This window comes from Poromitra crassiceps, assembly GCF_964638095.1.
Source record: "Poromitra crassiceps genome assembly, chromosome: 8".
In the NCBI taxonomy this organism is placed as follows: Eukaryota; Metazoa; Chordata; class Actinopteri; order Beryciformes; family Melamphaidae; genus Poromitra; species Poromitra crassiceps.
Window position 1 is genome coordinate 28,205,265 of NC_139629.1, and position 19,933 is coordinate 28,225,197.

At 44.3% G+C, this 19,933-nt stretch overlaps 1 protein-coding gene across 1 annotated transcript in view; it reads left to right on the top strand.

Annotated features, from left to right (window-relative positions):
- rxraa (retinoid X receptor, alpha a) overlaps nucleotides 1-16,674 on the top strand; it is a gene marked incomplete at both ends in the record, with an annotated part of 180,782 nt that extends 164,108 nt beyond the window's left edge. The window contains 4 exons of the mRNA XM_083642060.1: nucleotides 10,683-10,815; nucleotides 13,346-13,437; nucleotides 14,280-14,385; nucleotides 16,527-16,674. Coding sequence (XP_083498186.1) covers nucleotides 10,683-10,815; nucleotides 13,346-13,437; nucleotides 14,280-14,385; nucleotides 16,527-16,674 — 479 coding nt within the window. The remainder of the gene's footprint in view (nucleotides 1-10,682; nucleotides 10,816-13,345; nucleotides 13,438-14,279; nucleotides 14,386-16,526) is intronic.
- Nucleotides 16,675-19,933: the final 3,259 nt, after the last annotated feature.

A 19,933-nucleotide genomic window follows, 5' to 3' on the forward strand; every position in this document is an offset into this window, starting at 1 on the left:
CAGGTTCAATGGCAGTTCATCCCTTTCCGACACGCTTGTCTCTCTCTGCATAGCCTGATTCAAACGTCTCGCTAATCACCTGATGCTGCTGCGCTTCAGAGCTGCATGCTTTTACCGCAACGCTTAATTGATTCATTGGAATTCCCCTTTTGTTGTCATGTTTCATTTGGCTTGAAATGCTATGTGAACTTTGTTCTGGCTATTTACTGCTCTCTCTCTGTCTTAGGTTGTACTGGCTATTTACTGCTCTCTCTGTCTCAGGTTGTACTGGCTATTTACTGCTCTCTCTCTGTCTTAGGTTGTACTGGCTATTTACTGCTCTCTCTGTCTCAGGTTGTACTGGCTATTTACTGCTCTCTCTGTCTCAGGTTGTACTGGCTATTTACTGCTCTCTCTGTCTCAGGTTGTACTGACTATTTACTGCTCTCTCTGTCTCAGGTTGTACTGGCTATTTACTGCTCTCTCTGTCTCAGGTTGTACTGGCTATTTACTGCTCTCTCTGTCTCAGGTTGTACTGGCTATTTACTGCTCTCTCTCTGTCTCAGGTTGTACTGGCTATTTACTGCTCTCCCTGTCTCAGGTTATACTGGCTATTTACTGCTCCCTCTGTCTCAGGTTGTACTGGCTATTTACTGCTCTCTCTCTGTCTCAGGTGGTACTGGCTATTTACTGCTCTCTCTCTGTCTCAGGTGGTACTGGCTATTTACTGCTCTCTCTGTCTCAGGTTGTACTGGCTATTTACTGCTCTCTCTGTCTCAGGTTGTACTGGCTATTTACTGCTCTCTCTGTCTCAGGTTGTACTGGCTATTTACTGCTCTCTCTCTGTCTCAGGTTGTACTGCCTATTTACTGCTCCCTCTGTCTCAGGTTGTACTGGCTATTTACTGCTCTCTCTGTCTCAGGTTGTACTGGCTATTTACTGCTCTCTCTGTCTCAGGTGGTACTGGCTATTTACTGCTCCCTCTGTCTCAGGTTGTACTGGCTATTTACTGCTCTCTCTGTCTCAGGTTGTACTGGCTATTTACTGCTCTCTCTGTCTCAGGTGGTACTGGCTATTTACTGCTCTCTCTCTGTCTCAGGATGTACTGGCTATTTACTGCTCTCTCTGTCTCAGGTTGTACTGGCTATTTACTGCTCTCTCTCTGTCTCAGGTTGTACTGGCTATTTACTGCTCTCTCTGTCTCAGGTGGTACTGGCTATTTACTGCTCCCTCTGTCTCAGGTTGTACTGGCTATTTACTGCTCTCTCTGTCTCAGGTTGTTCTGGCTATTTACTGCTCTCTCTGTCTCAGGTTGTTCTGGCTATTTACTGCTCTCTCTGTCTCAGGTTGTACTGGCTATTTACTGCTCTCTCTGTCTCAGGTTGTTCTGGCTATGTACTGCTCTCTCTGTCTCAGGTTGTACTGGCTATTTACTGCTCTCTCTGTCTCAGGTGGTACTGGCTATTTACTGCTCCCTCTGTCTCAGGTTGTACTGGCTATTTACTGCTCTCTCTGTCTCAGGTTGTACTGGCTATTTACTGCTCTCTCTCTGTCTCAGGTTGTACTGGCTATTTACTGCTCTCCCTGTCTCAGGTTATACTGGCTATTTACTGCTCCCTCTGTCTCAGGTTGTACTGGCTATTTACTGCTCTCTCTCTGTCTCAGGTGGTACTGGCTATTTACTGCTCTCTCTCTGTCTCAGGTGGTACTGGCTATTTACTGCTCTCTCTGTCTCAGGTTGTACTGGCTATTTACTGCTCTCTCTGTCTCAGGTTGTACTGGCTATTTACTGCTCTCTCTGTCTCAGGTTGTACTGGCTATTTACTGCTCTCTCTCTGTCTCAGGTTGTTCTGGCTATTTACTGCTCTCTCTGTCTCAGGTGGTACTGGCTATTTACTGCTCTCTCTCTGTCTCAGGTTGTTCTGGCTATTTACTGCTCTCTCTGTCTCAGGTTGTACTGGCTATTTACTGCTCTCTCTCTGTCTCAGGTGGTACTGGCTATTTACTGCTCTCTCTGTCTCAGGTGGTACTGGCTATTTACTGCTCTCTCTCTGTCTCAGGTGGTACTGGCTATTTACTGCTCTCTCTCTGTCTCAGGTTGTACTGCCTATTTACTGCTCTCTCTGTATCAGGTTGTACTGGCTATTTACTGCTCTCTCTGTCTCAGGTTGTACTGGCTATTTACTGCTCTCTCTCTGTCTCAGGTTGTACTGGCTATTTACTGCTCTCTCTCTGTCTCAGGTTGTACTGCCTATTTACTGCTCTCTCTGTATCAGGTTGTACTGGCTATTTACTGCTCTCTCTCTGTCTCAGGTTGTACTGCCTATTTACTGCTCTCTCTCTGTCTCAGGTGGTACTGCCTATTTACTGCTCTCTCTGTATCAGGTGGTACTGGCTATTTACTGCTCTCTCTGTCTCAGGTTGTACTGCCTATTTACTGCTCTCTCTGTATCAGGTGGTACTGGCTATTTACTGCTCTCTCTCTGTCTCAGGTTGTACTGCCTATTTACTGCTCCCTCTGTCTCAGGTTGTACTGGCTATTTACTGCTCTCTCTCTGTCTCAGGTTGTACTGGCTATTTACTGCTCTCTCTCTGTCTCAGGTTGTACTGGCTATTTACTGCTCTCTCTCTGTCTCAGGTTGTACTGGCTATTTACTGCTCTCTCTCTGTCTCAGGTTGTACTGCCTATTTACTGCTCTCTCTGTCTCAGGTGGTACTGGCTATTTACTGCTCTCTCTGTCTCAGGTTGTACTGGCTGTTTACTGCTCTCTCTCTGTCTCAGGTGGTACTGGCTATTTACTGCTCTCTCTCTCAGGTTGTACTGGCTATTTACTGCTCTCTGTCACTCTACTCAGGCAAATTGCGGGGTAGCTGTAGTTTATGAACCATTCAGAGCGTAGTATTTAATGCCTCAACCAATCCGCAAGACGCACGCGCACGGCTAAGGACCCCGATCTGATCCAGGATCTGCTTGGCCGTAAACAACGCTCGCCTACGGATCAATGTGTGATTTCCAGGTAAGAATAAACGCACAATGTTGTTCACAGGTATATGCCACACTATATATTATCTCAGAAACTAGCGTAATTGTGTTTGGTAAGATAAAGACATTTGATAAATTAATGCATTTTCCTTGTAGGCTGTAGCTAGAACAGTATGTTGCTAGCTAGCGAGGTGGAGGTAACGTTAACGTTAGCCAGATTAGGCTACGGTAGCATTATCGATCTAATGAATTCTAGCCGTAAACATTTCAGAAGCTAGGTTAGCAACGTTGGCCACACATATAACATACAGTAACTACTACGTTTTCTATTATTAGAGATTCCAAGAAGAGAGAACATTGCCTCTGGCGATGACTAACTGTGACGGTGGGATGGGGAACAGGACAACTAGCTGTGTCTATCACGGACCCAAACCTGCAGCAGATACCCGCAGATTTGGAGAGATATTCTGCAACCACTCTACTCTTGTGTCTCCATGCTACTACACATCAGTTTACTCCTTGTATGGGATGAAGACCCGTCGTTGACGTTGGGGAAGACAGCTTTTATGTTGTAGCCACTTTGAGTCCAGTTTTTGTTGATGTGAGTAATGTTCAGATAGAGGGATGCTATTTACTATCTAGCTGCTGTCACTGTCAGTACCTATGCATTATCAAATTCCTACATAAATCAAATCCAGTCAAGAACATAGGGTCTGCCTGGGAAAATATGTGATTTAAAAATGGAAAGCATGTAGGAACCCTGCCAATCATCTTGCATATTGATATTTGTGGCTGATCATTAAATTTTATAAACCATGTACAGTACTTGTTAGTAGTTTCATGTTTGGTTTTACCTGTAATAAATGGGAACATTTATATCTGTGCCTTATTTACCATCACAGCATAAATGACAATGCATAACCCCTCCTATTGTGATGTCAGAAAATCTAAGTAATTATGCATGACATTACATTTCAGGACATGTGGCATAGAATATTTTTTTATTCCAAAATAACAGATGTGGGACACAATCAATTAACTATTCATACTATTTGAAACAGTAACATTTACAGTGCTGAATAATGGAGTTGCATTAATATGAGTGTGCACTGATGATGTGGCCTGCAAAGATGGGTTAGTGTTAGTGACCGGCAGCATTTAATCGAGAAATGTTATAGTGGAACCTACATAGAAAAAAGTTTTACCTGGGCACTTCACAGACTGCCTGGAGTAAAGACACATGGATCACTCTTTTCTGTCTGCACGTTTATTAATAGGGGCTGAGTGACATTTCGATAGATAATCTTCTTCTAGTCTTCTTCAGAGTCAAAAAGACTTCAATTTTAGACTTTTAAATGTTAGTTGTACAAAATCCCCCCACCAGTTCAGCCTCACCTAACCAGCCACACCTGGGGCCCTGATTGAGCTGCACATGGGCTCAATAAAGGGTGGTTGATTGGGTGAAGCTCAGTAGGCCAGGCTCAGTTTGCCATGTATGCTGTTGAGAGGAGGCTGCTCTGCTCTTCCCAATTGATTGTCCATGTGCAGATGCATCATTTGAAGTGTTAGTTTATTATAGTTAGTTCCTTTGAATATTGATTGAGTATTTGATTTGAATTAGATTTATTATATTACTTTACAGTTGAATTTGTTTTCCCTTGTTTGATCAAATCCTTTCTTAATACCTTGTTTGTCTTTTAGGCCAAATCATCTGTCCACATGATTTTCCATCATTAATCAAGGGATTTGGTTTGTAAATAAAAACCCTTGGCATTAGTTCCTCTGAATCCTCCTCATTCCACCTGGATGTCTCACTTGCTGAGGCTACACCTGTAACCTCCACCTTTACAGTTTAACACATAGTGTTAGTGTCAGAGGTATGCACCTTGCTGCTACAAACTGAACATTTTCTAGTTGGAAAAAATAAGATGATTAAATACTATAATTAATTGGGCTATATTTCATATGCTACATTTCAAGAGACAATCTGTGACGACATGTTTCCTGTCACACCTAGCCCTCATTCGCAGCTTGACAGAAAACGTTGTTCAGGCTCTGGAGATCTGGGCTGGTAGTCCTTTATCAATGCTCTCCAAAACACATCCTACAGGAGAACATAAAACTGTTATTCTTTGCAATTATTATTTTTAAAATAATTGCAAAAACATTTTAGGTTAAAATATTGACACGAGTAACTGGTGAGCTGCAGATGATGTAAACGTTTGTAATAAATGTTATCTCTTCTACTTCAGCCTCTGTCTAGTCTGGTCAATTATAGGACAAGATACACTTAGCCTACTGTAACACAGTCTTGGGGTTTGTCTTCCTTGTCTAGAATAACACAAGGCCACTACTGCAACAGCAGCCTTATGTGCAGGGTGAGAATCTAGCACTGCAGCTAAATGCTGGTGAAATACTAAAGTGGCTGGTAGATTTAAGACGCAAAATAATTAATTTCCCACTCTGGTAACGTCCAACATGGTGTTAGCTGTAGCCTAACACCAGCAAAGAGACAACTTGTGTGATGACAATTCATTTAACACTAGCCGGTTGCCAATATTGACTGCATCAAAGATGTAGCAAAGTAGTGTTACTATTACTATTAAAATGATTATGAATTATATTCGCTAAACATTATCTTAACAGACTTACCAGCTTAGGCTTCGTTCTGTGATGCGTTTGTTATGGTTTGTTCACTTCCTATACGTCTTGTTTGCGCGAATATCATTGGCTGATTCAAGTCACGTGACGCTAAAACGAGCATTTGATTGGTTTTTGCGATAGCACTGCCATAACGTTTCCCTGATCTAATAAGTTACGTTTTCATTAAACTGCGTTCGATTTGAGGCTGCCAACAAACGGAATCGTGTTCAGAAGAATTTTATTTAGTTCATATGAAAAAAGCATGTAACCTCAAAATGGGGATCGATCATCTCAAAAACTAAAGCAGATAGGAGCCTTGGGCCCGTCACCTATTACTGCTCCCTCTGTCTCAGGTTTAGTCTAGGGAAAATAGGGTTTGACCTTAAACTAATTGCAACAGAATTTATTTTCACATTTTTATGTTTATATTGATACCCGAAACACTGTAGTGAAAATCCCATTAGTGGAAGTATGTTAAAATGACGTTTTTTTTTTAATGGCTGCCATTATTAAAATTGTGGCCATATCTTGACTCCAACTAGACCTAGAATTACAAATTTGGTGTCTATTTCCACATTTTTGGGGGCAAGGAATCCACAGAAATGGTTGTTGAGTCTCTAAGTAGAACAGATTTTTTTTCCTCATGTAGTGTGAAGTATGTAGTCGTAATACAACATGGAATTTCTCGCAATGTTAGCTACAACTTCGTATTTGTTAATCATACACATTTTGAGTGATACCCTTGAGCATATTGAAGTGCTTGCCATTGGGAAAAAAAAGTTTGTTGTTTCATATTTCCAATTAAAAAAGTGTTACGGTAATGAATTTATTCCCTCAGTGTCTCTAAAAGTGTCTGGAAATACATAAAAAATGAGCACATCTATCTATCTAAGGGAGCTAGGGCTCTGTCTGTTTGTCTGTCTGTCCCACTGATGACATCATCAGTGATGTCATAAATCCACTCACTCTCACACACACACACAAAGTCTCAGTGATGTCATCAGTGATGTCATAAATTGTGACATCATCAGTGATGTCAGAGGCATTGTGATATCAGTCATGTCATAAGGGGTTGTGATGTCATCAGTGATGTCATAAACGCGTTGTGACATCATCAGTGATGTCACTTGAGCAATTGTGATGTCATCAGTGATGTCATAAATCCTTCCTGGCTGAGGCTATATAAGTGGTGGAAAACACAAGGCTGCCATAAGAAAAAAGAAGAAGAAGCCGCTGCTCGCGTGCGACTTAACTTAACTTAACTTAATAATTTTGACGCTCAGTTACGATAATTCAGTCAGTGTGGTACAGTGACACATCTGAAGGAATGGCTGTTCAAGCAGGGCATGGTGACATGCGGCTCTATGATGCCGCCGAGGCAGGACACCTGGACACACTGAGGAGGCTGCTGCAGGAAGACCACTTCAGAAGGCAGATCAATGAGCTGTGTCTTTACGAGGGGAGGTGGTCGACCCCTCTGCTGCTCGCAGCCCGGTCGGGTCATGCTGCCTGTGTGGACTACCTGATCACACAGGGAGCACAGGTAGACCTAGCTGGTGATGAGGATTACTGGACAGCTCTCTCCTGGGCCGTGTTCCACGGTCACCTGGACTGTGTCCGGATCCTCCTGGAAGCCGGGGCCGACCCTAACAGAACCATACACGGCTCAGACACCGCTCTCTACATCAGTGCTGTACTCAAGTACCTGGACTGCTTCCACCTGCTGCTCCAGGCTGCTGGAGTTCTGACCCGTGATGTGGCTTCTCGCCTGCTGCAGGTGGTGCTGTATAACAGGTGCAACCCGGCCTTGGTCCAGCTGCTGCTGGACCACGGTGCTGACCCGGCCCTGGTGACCAGAGAGCAGGCACAGCTGGAGGAGAGTGCGGATCCCGACGCTCTCAGGGTCTTTCTGTAGGCCAAGAGATGTCTTCGCAGTCTGGCCCACGTGTCGGATCCAGATCCGCCAAGTGCTGGGCACACATCGCCTAAACCAAGTCCACTCCCTACCACTAACACAAGTGATGAAGGACTTTGTGCTCCACCAAAACTGACTTGAAGGACTGTCAGTTTATTTATTTTCATGTATAGATTTAGTTATTCAGTGACTGTTTGAAACAACTCCAGGAGCAGATATTATATACCAGCTATACCTAATGATGTGATGTCACTTGAGCAATGACATCAGTGATGTCATCAGTGATGATGTCATCAATGATGTCATCAGTGATGATGTCATCAATGATGTAACAAGTGCACTGTATGTTTAATTTTATGTATCACATGATGTGTCAGGTGACCCCTGCGAGGGTACTTAAGGGGTGTGTCCCTACACTATATTCATGTCTGAGGAAGGGCTTTGCCTGAAACGTCACATTATTTTTGTGGTCAAATAAATATTTGGGAGCAGCTGCCAGTGTGCGGACTCTATTTTTGTATTACATCAATGATGTCATCCTTCCTGGCTGAGCAGACTGGGTGGGTGATGTCATAGTTGTTGCTGTCATGTCATCGGTAATGTCATACATGCCAAAGTATAAATAAGCAATTTTTCACTCTATCTCTGTCTGCCTCCACTGTCCCTACTCTCTCCGCTTCTATGTTCAACTGCCATGTACTTAACCTGCTGCCTTCTGCCCAAGCCCTGTCATGAACGGTAACATGTGTTCTAATCTAAGCAGACTGGATTGCATGCAGCAGATCATAGAAAGCTCATCCATAAGAGACGAGACTTGACTTGGACTTGTGACTAAAGACTTGAGACGCGACTTGGACTATAGCTAAAAGACTTGAGACTTGCCTGGCCACAACCCCTTGCTGCGCAGCAGCTATAATTTATGTTTTGTTTTGTTATGTTACAGTATGTTTGGTAGGGCTTTTCCCTAGCCCCGCCCCTTTCCTGACCACACCCCCTCCCACCTCCCACATACACTCCCCCCCGATACACCTGTCCATGCCCCCTACCCACCTCTCGAATCCAGACTCTCTACGACCTTCCTATCCCTAGCAACGGGCCCTTTTCCCTAGCCCCGCCCCCTCCATTGAGCCGACCCGGATCAGATCCACCCCAAATTTACTGCTCTCTCTCTGTCTCAGGTGGTACTGGCTATTTACTCCTGTCTCTCTGTCTCAGGTGGTACTGGCTATTTACTCCTGTCTCTCTGTCTCGGGTGGTACTGGCTATTTACTCCTGTCTCTCTGTCTCAGGTGGTACTGGCTATTTACTGCTCCCTCTGTCTCAGGTTGTTCTGGCTATTTACTCCTGTCTCTCTGTCTCAGGTGGTACTGGCTATTTACTGCTCTCTCTGTCTCAGGTTGTACTGGCTATTTACTGCTCTCTCTCTGGCTCAGGTGGTACTGGCTATTTACTGCTCCCTCTGGCTCAGGTGGTACTGGCTATTTACTGCTCTCTCTGTCTCAGGTGGTACTGGCTATTTACTGCTCTCTCTGTCTCAGGTTGTACTGACTATTTACTGCTCTCTCTGTCTCAGGTTGTACTGGCTATTTACTGCTCCCTCTGTCTCAGGTGGTACTGGCTATTTACTGCTCTCTCTGTCTCAGGTTGTTCTGGCTATTTACTGCTCTCTCTGTCTCAGGTGGTACTGGCTATTTACTGCTCTCTCTCTGTCTCAGGTTGTACTGGCTATTTACTGCTCTCTCTGTCTCAGGTTGTACTGGCTATTTACTGCTCTCTCTGTCTCAGGTTGTTCTGGCTATTTACTGCTCTCTCTGTCTCAGGTGGTACTGGCTATTTACTGCTCTCTCTCTGTCTCAGGTTGTACTGGCTATTTACTGCTCTCTCTGTCTCAGGTTGTACTGGCTATTTACTGCTCTCCCTCTGTCTCAGGTTGTACTGGCTATTTACTGCTCTCTCTGTCTCAGGTTGTACTGGCTATTTACTGCTCTCTCTGTCTCAGGTGGTACTGGCTATTTACTGCTCTCTCTCTGTCTCAGGTTGTACTGGCTATTTACTGCTCTCTCTGTCTCAGGTTGTACTGGCTATTTACTGCTCTCTCTGTCTCAGGTTGTACTGGCTATTTACTGCTCCCTCTGTCTCAGGTGGTACTGGCTATTTACTAGGGCTGTGGCGATTCACTTATCTCCCGATTCGATACTATCACGATTCTTGGGTGCCGATTCGATTTATATTGCGATTCTTAAGTATTGCGATTCTACGATTATTGCGATTCGATATTACGATTTATTGCGATTTTTGTTTATTTTTTTCTTTTATTTTTTCAGTTTGTTTGCTTTTTTACACTAGATTAGAACATGGGAAAAGTTGAATCATACACTAGAGACTGTATATTATATATCATGAGTAGGGCTGGGCGATATAGTTAAAAACAGGGGCGGACTGGGATCATAATTCAGGCCGGGCATTAGATACCAAGCAGGCCAGGCCGATATGGGCCAACGCGCGTGAAATTTGGGCCGTTTGAAGCCAGATTTGGGCCGTTTGAAGTCCAATTTTACAATGAGATGCACCCACTTTAACCCTGAAGTGTAATTATTACTTCAGACTAACTAATAAAGTAATAAAACCACTAGTAAACCAGTAGGCGGCGCCTGGCCTGCTGTTCAGTGAGTGGCCTGACTGCAAGCACAAAAAAAAAAAAAAAAAAAAAAAAACAATTTTTTTTTGCGATTATCGATTCTGGAATAAAAGATCGATCCAAAAAATCGTGACATTAAAAATCGCGATACTTAGGTGAATCGATTTTTTCCCCCACCCCTACTATTTACTGCTCTCTCTGTCTCAGGTTGTACTGGCTATTTACTGCTCTCTCTGTCTCAGGTTGTACTGGCTATTTACTGCTCTCTCTGTCTCAGGTTGTACTGGCTATTTACTGCTCTCTCTGTCTCAGGTTGTTCTGGCTATTTACTGCTCTCTCTGTCTCAGGTTGTACTGGCTATTTACTGCTCTCTCTGTCTCAGGTTGTACTGGCTATTTACTGCTCTCTCTGTCTCAGGTTGTACTGGCTATTCACTGCTCTCTCTGTCTCAGGTGGTACTGGCTATTTACTGCTCTCTCTGTCTCAGGTTGTACTGGCTATTTACTGCTCTCTCTCTGTCTCAGGTTGGAATGAACTCCTCATCGCGTCGTTTTCGCACCGTTCGATAGCGGTCAAAGACGGGATCCTGTTGGCCACCGGGCTGCACGTGCACCGCAACAGCGCCCACAGCGCCGGAGTGGGAGCCATCTTTGACAGGTCATCATCACCATCATCACTAAGCCTTCATTATAGATCCAATAGTCACCTTATTTGAAAGCAGATTAAAGTATTACACATGTCAACTGCAAGAAGCAATTGTCATAATAGGAAGTTTGATGTCATATTAGCTTCTGCCTGTCAAATGGTTCTTACAGTCGCATTATCATTTATTTATGACTTGAAGTCTAGGAATAATGTGTAATTTCTATTGACAGACAGACAGACAGACAGACAGACAGACAGTCAGACAGACAGACAGACAGACAGACAGACAGACAGACAGACAGGCAGACAGACAGAGTCTAGGTGTATGATTCCCTTCTCCCTTTCTCTCTATATCTTCATACAGTACTTTTATATATAGGACTATACTATATATTTAATCATCTATATATAGGACTATACTATATATTTAATCATTTATATATAGGACTATACTATATATTTAATCATCTATATATAGGACTATACTATATATTTAATCATCTATATATAGGTCAGGACTATACTATATATTAAAAAATTATAGTATAGTCCTATATATAGATATAGTATAATCCTATATATAGATTATTAAATATATAGTATAGTCTTATATATACAGATTATTAAATAATTGAATAATCTATAGGACTATACTATATATTTAATGAGAGAGACAGAGAGAGAAAGAGAAGGAAATTGTACACCTAGACCTTAAGTCACAGGTGTGCTTATTGATTGACACCAATAATCATAAAATATGTACTCCTACAATAGAGTAGTCCCTGGTCCCACAGAAACACTACATTTCCCAGAAAAATAAATCCATGCTCACATTGGCCTCAGCCTGGAGCTGCAGAATGCACTGAGCTGATCCTGATCCACGCCAGAAGACGCCTCACTGGAGTCAGTCTGCACTGTCTGCTCAGCTGCATCTCTCCTCCAGTTGGTGTTAATGACTTGGAAAGCAGGAAACAACATTAAAAAAAAAAAAAAAAAAAAAAATAATAATAATAATAATAATAATAATAATATTTCAAAAGAAAATGTGGTCTGTCATAGGCTACTTTGTGGACTTAAGACCAGTGAATTTTGTGTGTGTGTGTGTGTGTGTGTGTGTGCGTGTGTGGGTGTCACACACACACACACACACACACACACACACCCTCCTGTTGCAGCAGAGATCAGTATGACAGATCGTTTGGCGCTGAGAGGTGTTGTCATCAAACCCCTATTAACGAGGTTTCCATATCTGGACTGTGCTGACTGCAGCACGCCAAAGGCCAGAGCCACTTTCATCCACTCGTCCTCTCTCTCTCCCTCTGTCTCCATCTCTTGTCTCTCTCTCTCCCTCTATTTCTCCCTCCCTCCCTCCCTCTCTCTCTCTCTCCCTCTCTCTCTACCCCTCTGGTCACCAAAAGTCTTTGTGCACACTCATTACAGCCAAGTGCAAGTTCACTTCCAAAGCACTCATCACAGCTCGGGCCGTTAACTGTGGCATGGAGCATGAAGATGCAGAGCACTGATAATGTTGAGTGATCTCCTCCTCTCTCCTGCAACCATACCAATGAAGAGGCTGTTCAACTTCAGCACTGGAGTCCCTTCTTTTTCCCCTTTCTTTTGCTACCGCTGTTGTTTCTCAGAGCAAATTGAATTAGGACGAGCTAAGAGCCACAATTGACTTTGCTGTCTGTGTGTGTGTGTGTGAGAGAGAGAGAGAGAGAGAGAGAGAGAGAGAGAGAGAGAGAGAGAGAGAGAGAGAGAGAGAGGGGGTCAGAGGGGTGAGAAGGTCGAGTTACTGCACACGCTGACACGCCCACCCGTGATGTCACACGCAGATGACACGCCCACCCGTGATGTCACACGCAGATGGAGTGGGAGTGTCGGTGTTAGATTACAGATCATGTTTACCCTGTGGCTTTCGTGGCTTTCCTTTTATGAAAACCATCTACTAAATATAATTACTCAGCCTGCACTGTTGTAAACTTTTTCCAGCGATTTAACTGTGCCTATGTGGGCTGTGAATAGCAGTTGAGTGTGTATTTTGAATACAGTAGAGTTGTATTTGCAATTCATTTTTTAGTGTTTTATTCTATTTGGAGTAACAGATGGGTGGGGTTTACTGGCTATGAATAGAGCAGATGAACTCTTATAAGTCGATCAGAAAAATGGAGCAAAATCGACTCACATTGTTTCCTTGATATACAATTTCTGACAGTCAGAGATGGGAAAGGTACACACTTTCTTTACTTAAGTAGAAGTACAGGTAATTGTGTAAAAAAAGTCAGGTACTGATTCAACTTAATTACTCAAGTAAAAAGTAAAAAAAAGTACAGGCTCTGAAATGTACTCAAGTATGAAGGTAAAAAGTATTTTCTGTGCCAGGCAAATAGAAACTCACATCATATGAATATAATTCAAATAATATTAAACATAAAATATGCATAAAGACTATACTTTGATTAATAAGTACTCTATGATGTTGAATAAGCCAGATATCTTACTCTTTGTTTCTGACTTTCTTTTGTTACTGTTTTGTGCTCAGAGTGCTCACAGAACTGGTGTCCAAGATGAGGGACATGCAGATGGACAAGACAGAACTGGGGTGCCTACGAGCAATCGTCCTATTCAACCCAGGTAACACACTTCAGCTTTCAATGTGGAACCAAAAGGCCTAGTCAATCCATCATGATGAAGGAATGATCTAACCAGACACTGTGAGGCTTTGCTGACAGTATAATCACATCTTCATTTGTCTTGTAGCATTTGCAAAATAGGCTTGTAAAAGGAGGGAGTGTGTTAAAGCAGTAGACTATGGTTGTATAGACGCTTTTCACAGAATTGTCATTCCTGTCCTAGGAGTATTGACAGTCCAATCCTACTGTAATTAGCAAACACTGCAACAGGAACTGAGCTGGGGTTCAATTCAGAATGTTTATGTTGTCAAGTTAAAACCGTCTATATATAAACCAGTGATTCTCAATGTCAATTTACTACACATCAGATATTGACCCCCATTTAATGAGAGTTTGTCTCTCGGCCCCAAATCTAAGAATAGAGTTAGATATTGTTCCGTGAGACAACAGAAAAACTATGATGAAAATAGTCATTCTTCTACATTCTCCAACTGTGTTAACTTCTTGTAAATTAAATAATGGAGAAAATGAACAATTCATAAATTCACTGGGGACCCCCCTGGTGGTCCCCGGACCGCATGTTGAGAACCACTTTGAAAGGCAGCTGAATATTTATAACTATGAGTGGGAAGAAGGGAAATGCTTAAAAAGAGCATGCGCGCTCATCAAACAGCTTCCTTGGTTAAAAGTATAAAGGTAAAAAAAAAAATGCCATCACTGCCTCATGAAGATAATATTATAAGAGGGATTCTGTAGAATGCAGCATAGTATTATTGTTATTGCTGTTAGTTATTCTTCATCATGTATTATTATTTTATTATTTCTGTGTGTGTGTCTCCGCAGATTCTAAAGGTCTGTCCAACCCAGGTGAGGTGGAGGCTCTGAGAGAGAAGGTGTACGCCTCTCTGGAGGCCTACTGCAAACACAAGTACCCCGAGCAGCCCGGCAGGTCGGCTATGTGCTGCTTCTTCTGCTTCTTCTTCTCTCTTTTTTTTTTTTTTTTTTTTTGCTCGCTCTCTCTTTACACAAGGTTTCTTCTTCTTCTTCACAAAGAATTTGGGTTGTATTTATGTAGCACTGAAATAACAAGAAACGGATACAATTTAAACAAGACATGATGGAAGGAGCTCATTCCTCATCATCTTTCACTCACATCTGTTTTCACCATGTGCTCGCCAGTCAGCAAGACCATGTGCTCGCCAGGCAGCAAGACCATGTGCTCGCCAGGCAGCAAGACCATGTGCTCGCCAGTCAGCAAGACCATGTGCTCGCCAGGCAGCAAGACCATGTGCTCGCCAGTCAGCAAGACCATGTACTCGCCAGGCAGCAAGACCATGTACTCGCCAAGCAGCAAGACCATGTGCTCGCCAGGCAGCAAGACCATGTGCTCGCCAGTCAGCAAGACCATGTGCTCGCCAGTCAGCAAGACCATGTGCTCGCCAGTCAGCAAGTGAATTGTTGGCTGTTTTTCACATAATAGGCCTCTATCATTTTCCCTTTGCACTGAAACGGACACGGCGCATTAGGTCATTTTTGGGGGGAAACATTGAACGTCAGAAAACGTCCCAAAAAAATGATTTCTTTAAAAGGCCGAGTCTGTGATTGCATTTTGGCAGCTCCTGTTGAAACACTGTGTTCAGTGTTTATTTACATAGTGATTTATTGGATTGAAAACGTGTTTTTTTTTAAAACTCATTTACAGTTGAGCACTTGATGAAATGGCAGTGAGTGACAGTGAAACATGGATTTATTTTGAAGGTGTAAGGCACTTGGTGCAGCTTCAAGATGGAAAAGAACGTGCTTTGGAAAAGATCCTGCACCTCGATTCATTTTAGGCAGAGCCTGTCCTACAGTTGAGAAAGGTTGAACACAAAATGTTTTGCACGCCGACGGAATTCATGGGTTTCAGTCACTGAACGTTTTTGTTGTGGTCGCCATCTTGAGGAGCGAAACACTGCACACAACTTCTTAGTACCTTAGTTGCAAGTCTATGGGAGGACTGTACAAACCACGCCCTATTTGAACTACTCTTTTATACTTTGTGCTACAAACTCCATTCAAACTTTAAACACGTCAACGCATTTAGTACTTTATTATTCTTATTCCGCTTTTTGATACCTTTTGTTACTTTTGAGAAATCACATTTTATGTTTTATACTTTATTCAGCGTATATAATGGGAGTCTATGGAACCAGCCTAGAGTGTATAATGTCACTCTACCAGACTTTTGACTAAATTCACACATTTTAAAACTGGGACAGTTCACACAACTTTTCACTATATATTATACATCAAACCCTTCAGCTACTTCTGCTCTCACTCACAATGTCAAAGTATGTATGGTTTTGGAGGTATTAATGTTTGACACTAGTGTTTCCTATCAGTCGACTTCTCTCCCTCATGAATTCCATTCATGAGATTATCTGATCCAGCACAGCTGTCGTGGATTACTCTTTAAGACACTAACCAGCACCACCTGGGTGCAATTGCGCCTGCACCCTGATTGGCCGGACTCGGCTATATAATCTACTCTCAGGTGCGGCGCGCTTGCTCTTCTGATTTCCAGCCAGCAGACAGATGTATGTTGTCGTGTGAGACTGAAGTAGACGTGTGTTGGACAGAGAAGGAAAAAGCATAGCCATAGCCTACTTACTTAGAGTAGAGAGCTGGTCGTGAGCGGCTCCTCTCCATGCTTTCAGTGTTGTTCACACACTGTTACTTGACCGTTGTGTTGTGTTGTGACTGGAATCCGCCCACGGCGGAGGAACGTTGCAGCAGCAAAAGCAGGCTGGGGCAGGCGGCAGCGGTAGCAGCGAGTCTGTGGTCCGTGTGCTGTCCTGTTAGTCCCCTCCCTCAGGAAACCTGGGTTACATCGTAACCATCCGTTCCACTCTTTTTCTAATTGCGGGGGGCATCTCGTTTCAAATCGGTCCTGAAGATGCCGCCGCAACAGTCAACTGAAATGAAATAAAGTGTGCAAAACTCGGCCGTTCATTTGTCTGAACTACTAAGATTTCCTTTTTCCCGTCATCCTCATCCACCTGTCATGTATAATAACTCTGATGTGTTTCCATCTGTCTTGTGTGGCAGGTTTGCGAAGCTGTTGCTACGGTTACCGGCACTGCGCTCCATCGGCCTGAAGTGTCTGGAGCACTTGTTCTTCTTCAAGCTCATCGGCGACACGCCCATCGACACCTTCCTCATGGAGATGCTAGAGGCGCCCCATCAAATGACATAATGGTGGACGGGGTTAAGCCCTCTTACCCCCCTCCCTCCTGTCCCGCCGCCCCTCCCACATCCTCCGCCCGCCGGCCCTGGATGACCTTTGAACCCCCTCCGCCGGCCCTGGCTAACAGGGGAGCGGGCGACCTTTGAACCCCCTCCCCAGCAAGACAGACACATGGACGGAGAAACGCCCCGGGGCGGGGCCAAGCCTGCCTCTCCCTCCCTCGCTCCCCTCTCTCCTCGGCTCCCTTTGACGTGTTTCAAGAGAAAAAAAACTAAAGAATTCATCATGTCTATGGGTCTGTTTTATACCTTGTACAAATATATAAATAAGAAATATATATATGACAATTCATGAGAGAAAATAAGTGACAACGGTGGACTGAATTGAGGACGGACTGAGGATAAAAGAGATGTATTGAGCCATTGTTTCGGTCTTTTTCTTTCAATCTTGACAAACAAAGCGGAGATGATCAGGTCTGAAACACCCGCAGCAGGTGTCTTCTAAACAGTGGTGACATCAGGTCTGAAACACCCGCAGCAGGTGTCTTCTAAACAGTGGTGATGTCATAATTGTTGGACACTCATCAAGAGTCGTGATCGGGACAATCTTCTGTCTTGGACTTGTCGAAGAGCCTCGGTGCCGCCTGGTCCGCCCCCAGACTGGGACCGGAGCCCTCTGTCTTTCAGGACAGAACTTGGGGGAGGACTGGTGGAGGGGTGAGGGGAGGACTTCTCTGTTCCTGTCCGATTCAGCCGGTCCGGGACAAGTCGGGTTCCGCACTAGCTGATTTGAAGTGTACGCTTTCAGAAGAGGACTCAGAGGCGGGTCTAACAAGACTGCACGTGTGCTCAACTCAGGTCTCTGCCCAAATCCAAACAATTAAATCATGTCTTACTCTATTAGCACTGTGTAACACAACACTGTGTAACACAGTAACAGCACTGTGTAACAGCACTGTGTAACACTGTAACAGCACTGTGTAACACAGCACTGTGTAACACTGTAACAACACTGTGTAACACAGCACTGTGTAACACTGTAACAACACTGTGTAACACAGCACTGTGTAACACTGTAACAGCACTGTAACACAGCACTGTGTAACACTAACAGCACTGTGTAACACTGTAACAGCACTGTGTAACACAGCACTGTGTAACACTGTAACAGCACTGTGTAACACAGCACTGTGTAACACTGTAACAGCACTGTAACACAGCACTGTGTAACACTGTAACAGCACTGTGTAACACAGCACTGTGTAACACTGTAACAGCACTGTAACACAGCACTGTGTAACACTGTAACAGCACTGTGTAACACAGCACTGTGTAACACTGCACGGTGTAACACTGTAACACAGCACTGTGTAACACTGTGCAACACAGCACTGTGTAACACAGCACTGTGTAACACAGCACTGTGTAACACAGCACGGTGTAACACTGTAACACAGCACTGTGTAACACTGTAACAGCACTGTGTAACACTGTAACACAGCACTGTGTAACACTGTAACACAGCACTGTGTAACACTGTAACAGCACTGTGTAACACAGCACTGTGTAACACTGCACGGTGTAACACTGTAACACAGCACTGTGTAACACTGTGCAACACAGCACTGTGTAACACCGGGGAAGGACACTACATTAGCCCAGCGATCAGCCCTTCAGTAGATGTATGGATTGATGGGAGTGGAGATGAGCTGGGAGACCTCGATATGGACAAGGTGTGCCGTTCTTTCTGCCCACGGAGAAAAGCAACCATGGGCACAAAGACGCTACCTTCTGGACGGTTGTTACGTCAGCCTCGCACTAGCTTTACGCTACACGAGCGTTGTTACGCCCAGCCTCGCACTAGCTTTACGCTACACGAGCGTTGTTACGCCCAGCCTCGCACTAGCTTTACGCTACACGAGCGTTGTTACGCCCAGCCTCGCACTAGCTTTACGCTACACGAGCGTTGTTACGCCCAGCCTCGCACTAGCTTTACGCTACACGAGCGTTGTTACGCCCAGCCTCGCACTAGCTTTACGCTACACGAGCGTTGTTACGCCCAGCCTCGCACTAGCTTTACGCTACGCGAGCGTTGTTACGCCCAGCCTCGCACTAGCTTTACGCTACACGAGCATTGTTACGCCCAGCCTCGCACTAGCTTTACGCTACACGAGCGTTGTTACGCCCAGCCTCGCACTAGCTTTACGCTACACGAGCGTTGTTACGTCAGCCTCGCACTAGCTTTACGCTACACGAGCGTTGTTACGCCCAGCCTCGCACTAGCTTTACGCTACACGAGCGTTGTTACGCCCAGCCTCGCACTAGCTTTACGCTACACGAGCGTTGTTACGCCCAGCCTCGCACTAGCTTTACGCTACACGAGCATCACCGGATGCTCTGAAAGGCTTTGAATGGGTGCAGATTTAGTTTTGTTCTTTTCAAACATTTGGTCTCCGTCACGATCTTCAGATCACAAAAATGTCTGAAGCTTGGATGGCTGGAATGTGAATGGATGGCGTCATCCTGTGTGACGGCCTGTGAGCTCCTCTCGTCCCTCTCCCTCCCGCGCTTCTCCTTTCATGTCCATCTCAGCAGCACACCATCAGCACCTCCACAACTCACTCATCCCTTGGCACCCTGCAGTGGGATCCTAGCTTTAGAACGCCTTCTATCTACCTGGACAGAACGTTACAGCCGTATACAGTATTGATGGTATTTTTGGTTTTTCATTGAAATGACAGCAATGCGCAAATTACCTCCGTTTCCATCCCTCAAGACTTTCAGTTGTCGACACTTCCTCGGCCCCAGGTTCCTCGGCCGAGCTTCGGGCTTGAAGCGTTTTCGTGGGAGAAGTGCTTGTTGTTGCAGCAGAGCCATTGTTTGTTTGATTGTTTGTTTGTTTGATTGTTTTTTGTTACTTGGCACTTAACCTCATGACAGTGGAGTCAGGTTCCTTCACAGAGAGCTGGTGCGATGTAACTCTGGGGGGCGGACTTTGGCCGAGGCCTGGTCCAGGAACTCCCTAATGTTTTGCCTGTTCTTCCTCAGAGGTATACACAACACTCAACTCTCTCTGCACTTCTCTGGACAACCAAGTGTCATTTAAGTCAAACCGAAATGTTCAATATCTCCATGCTATGTATAAATATGTTATATGCCCATATTCTGCTTTTCCCCCTTTTCTTTTAATGCTGCAGCTGCTGCAAAACTATGCATTGTGCGCATTTCCAAAGATTGTCCATAGAGCGTTTTGCATTTTGATAGTAATG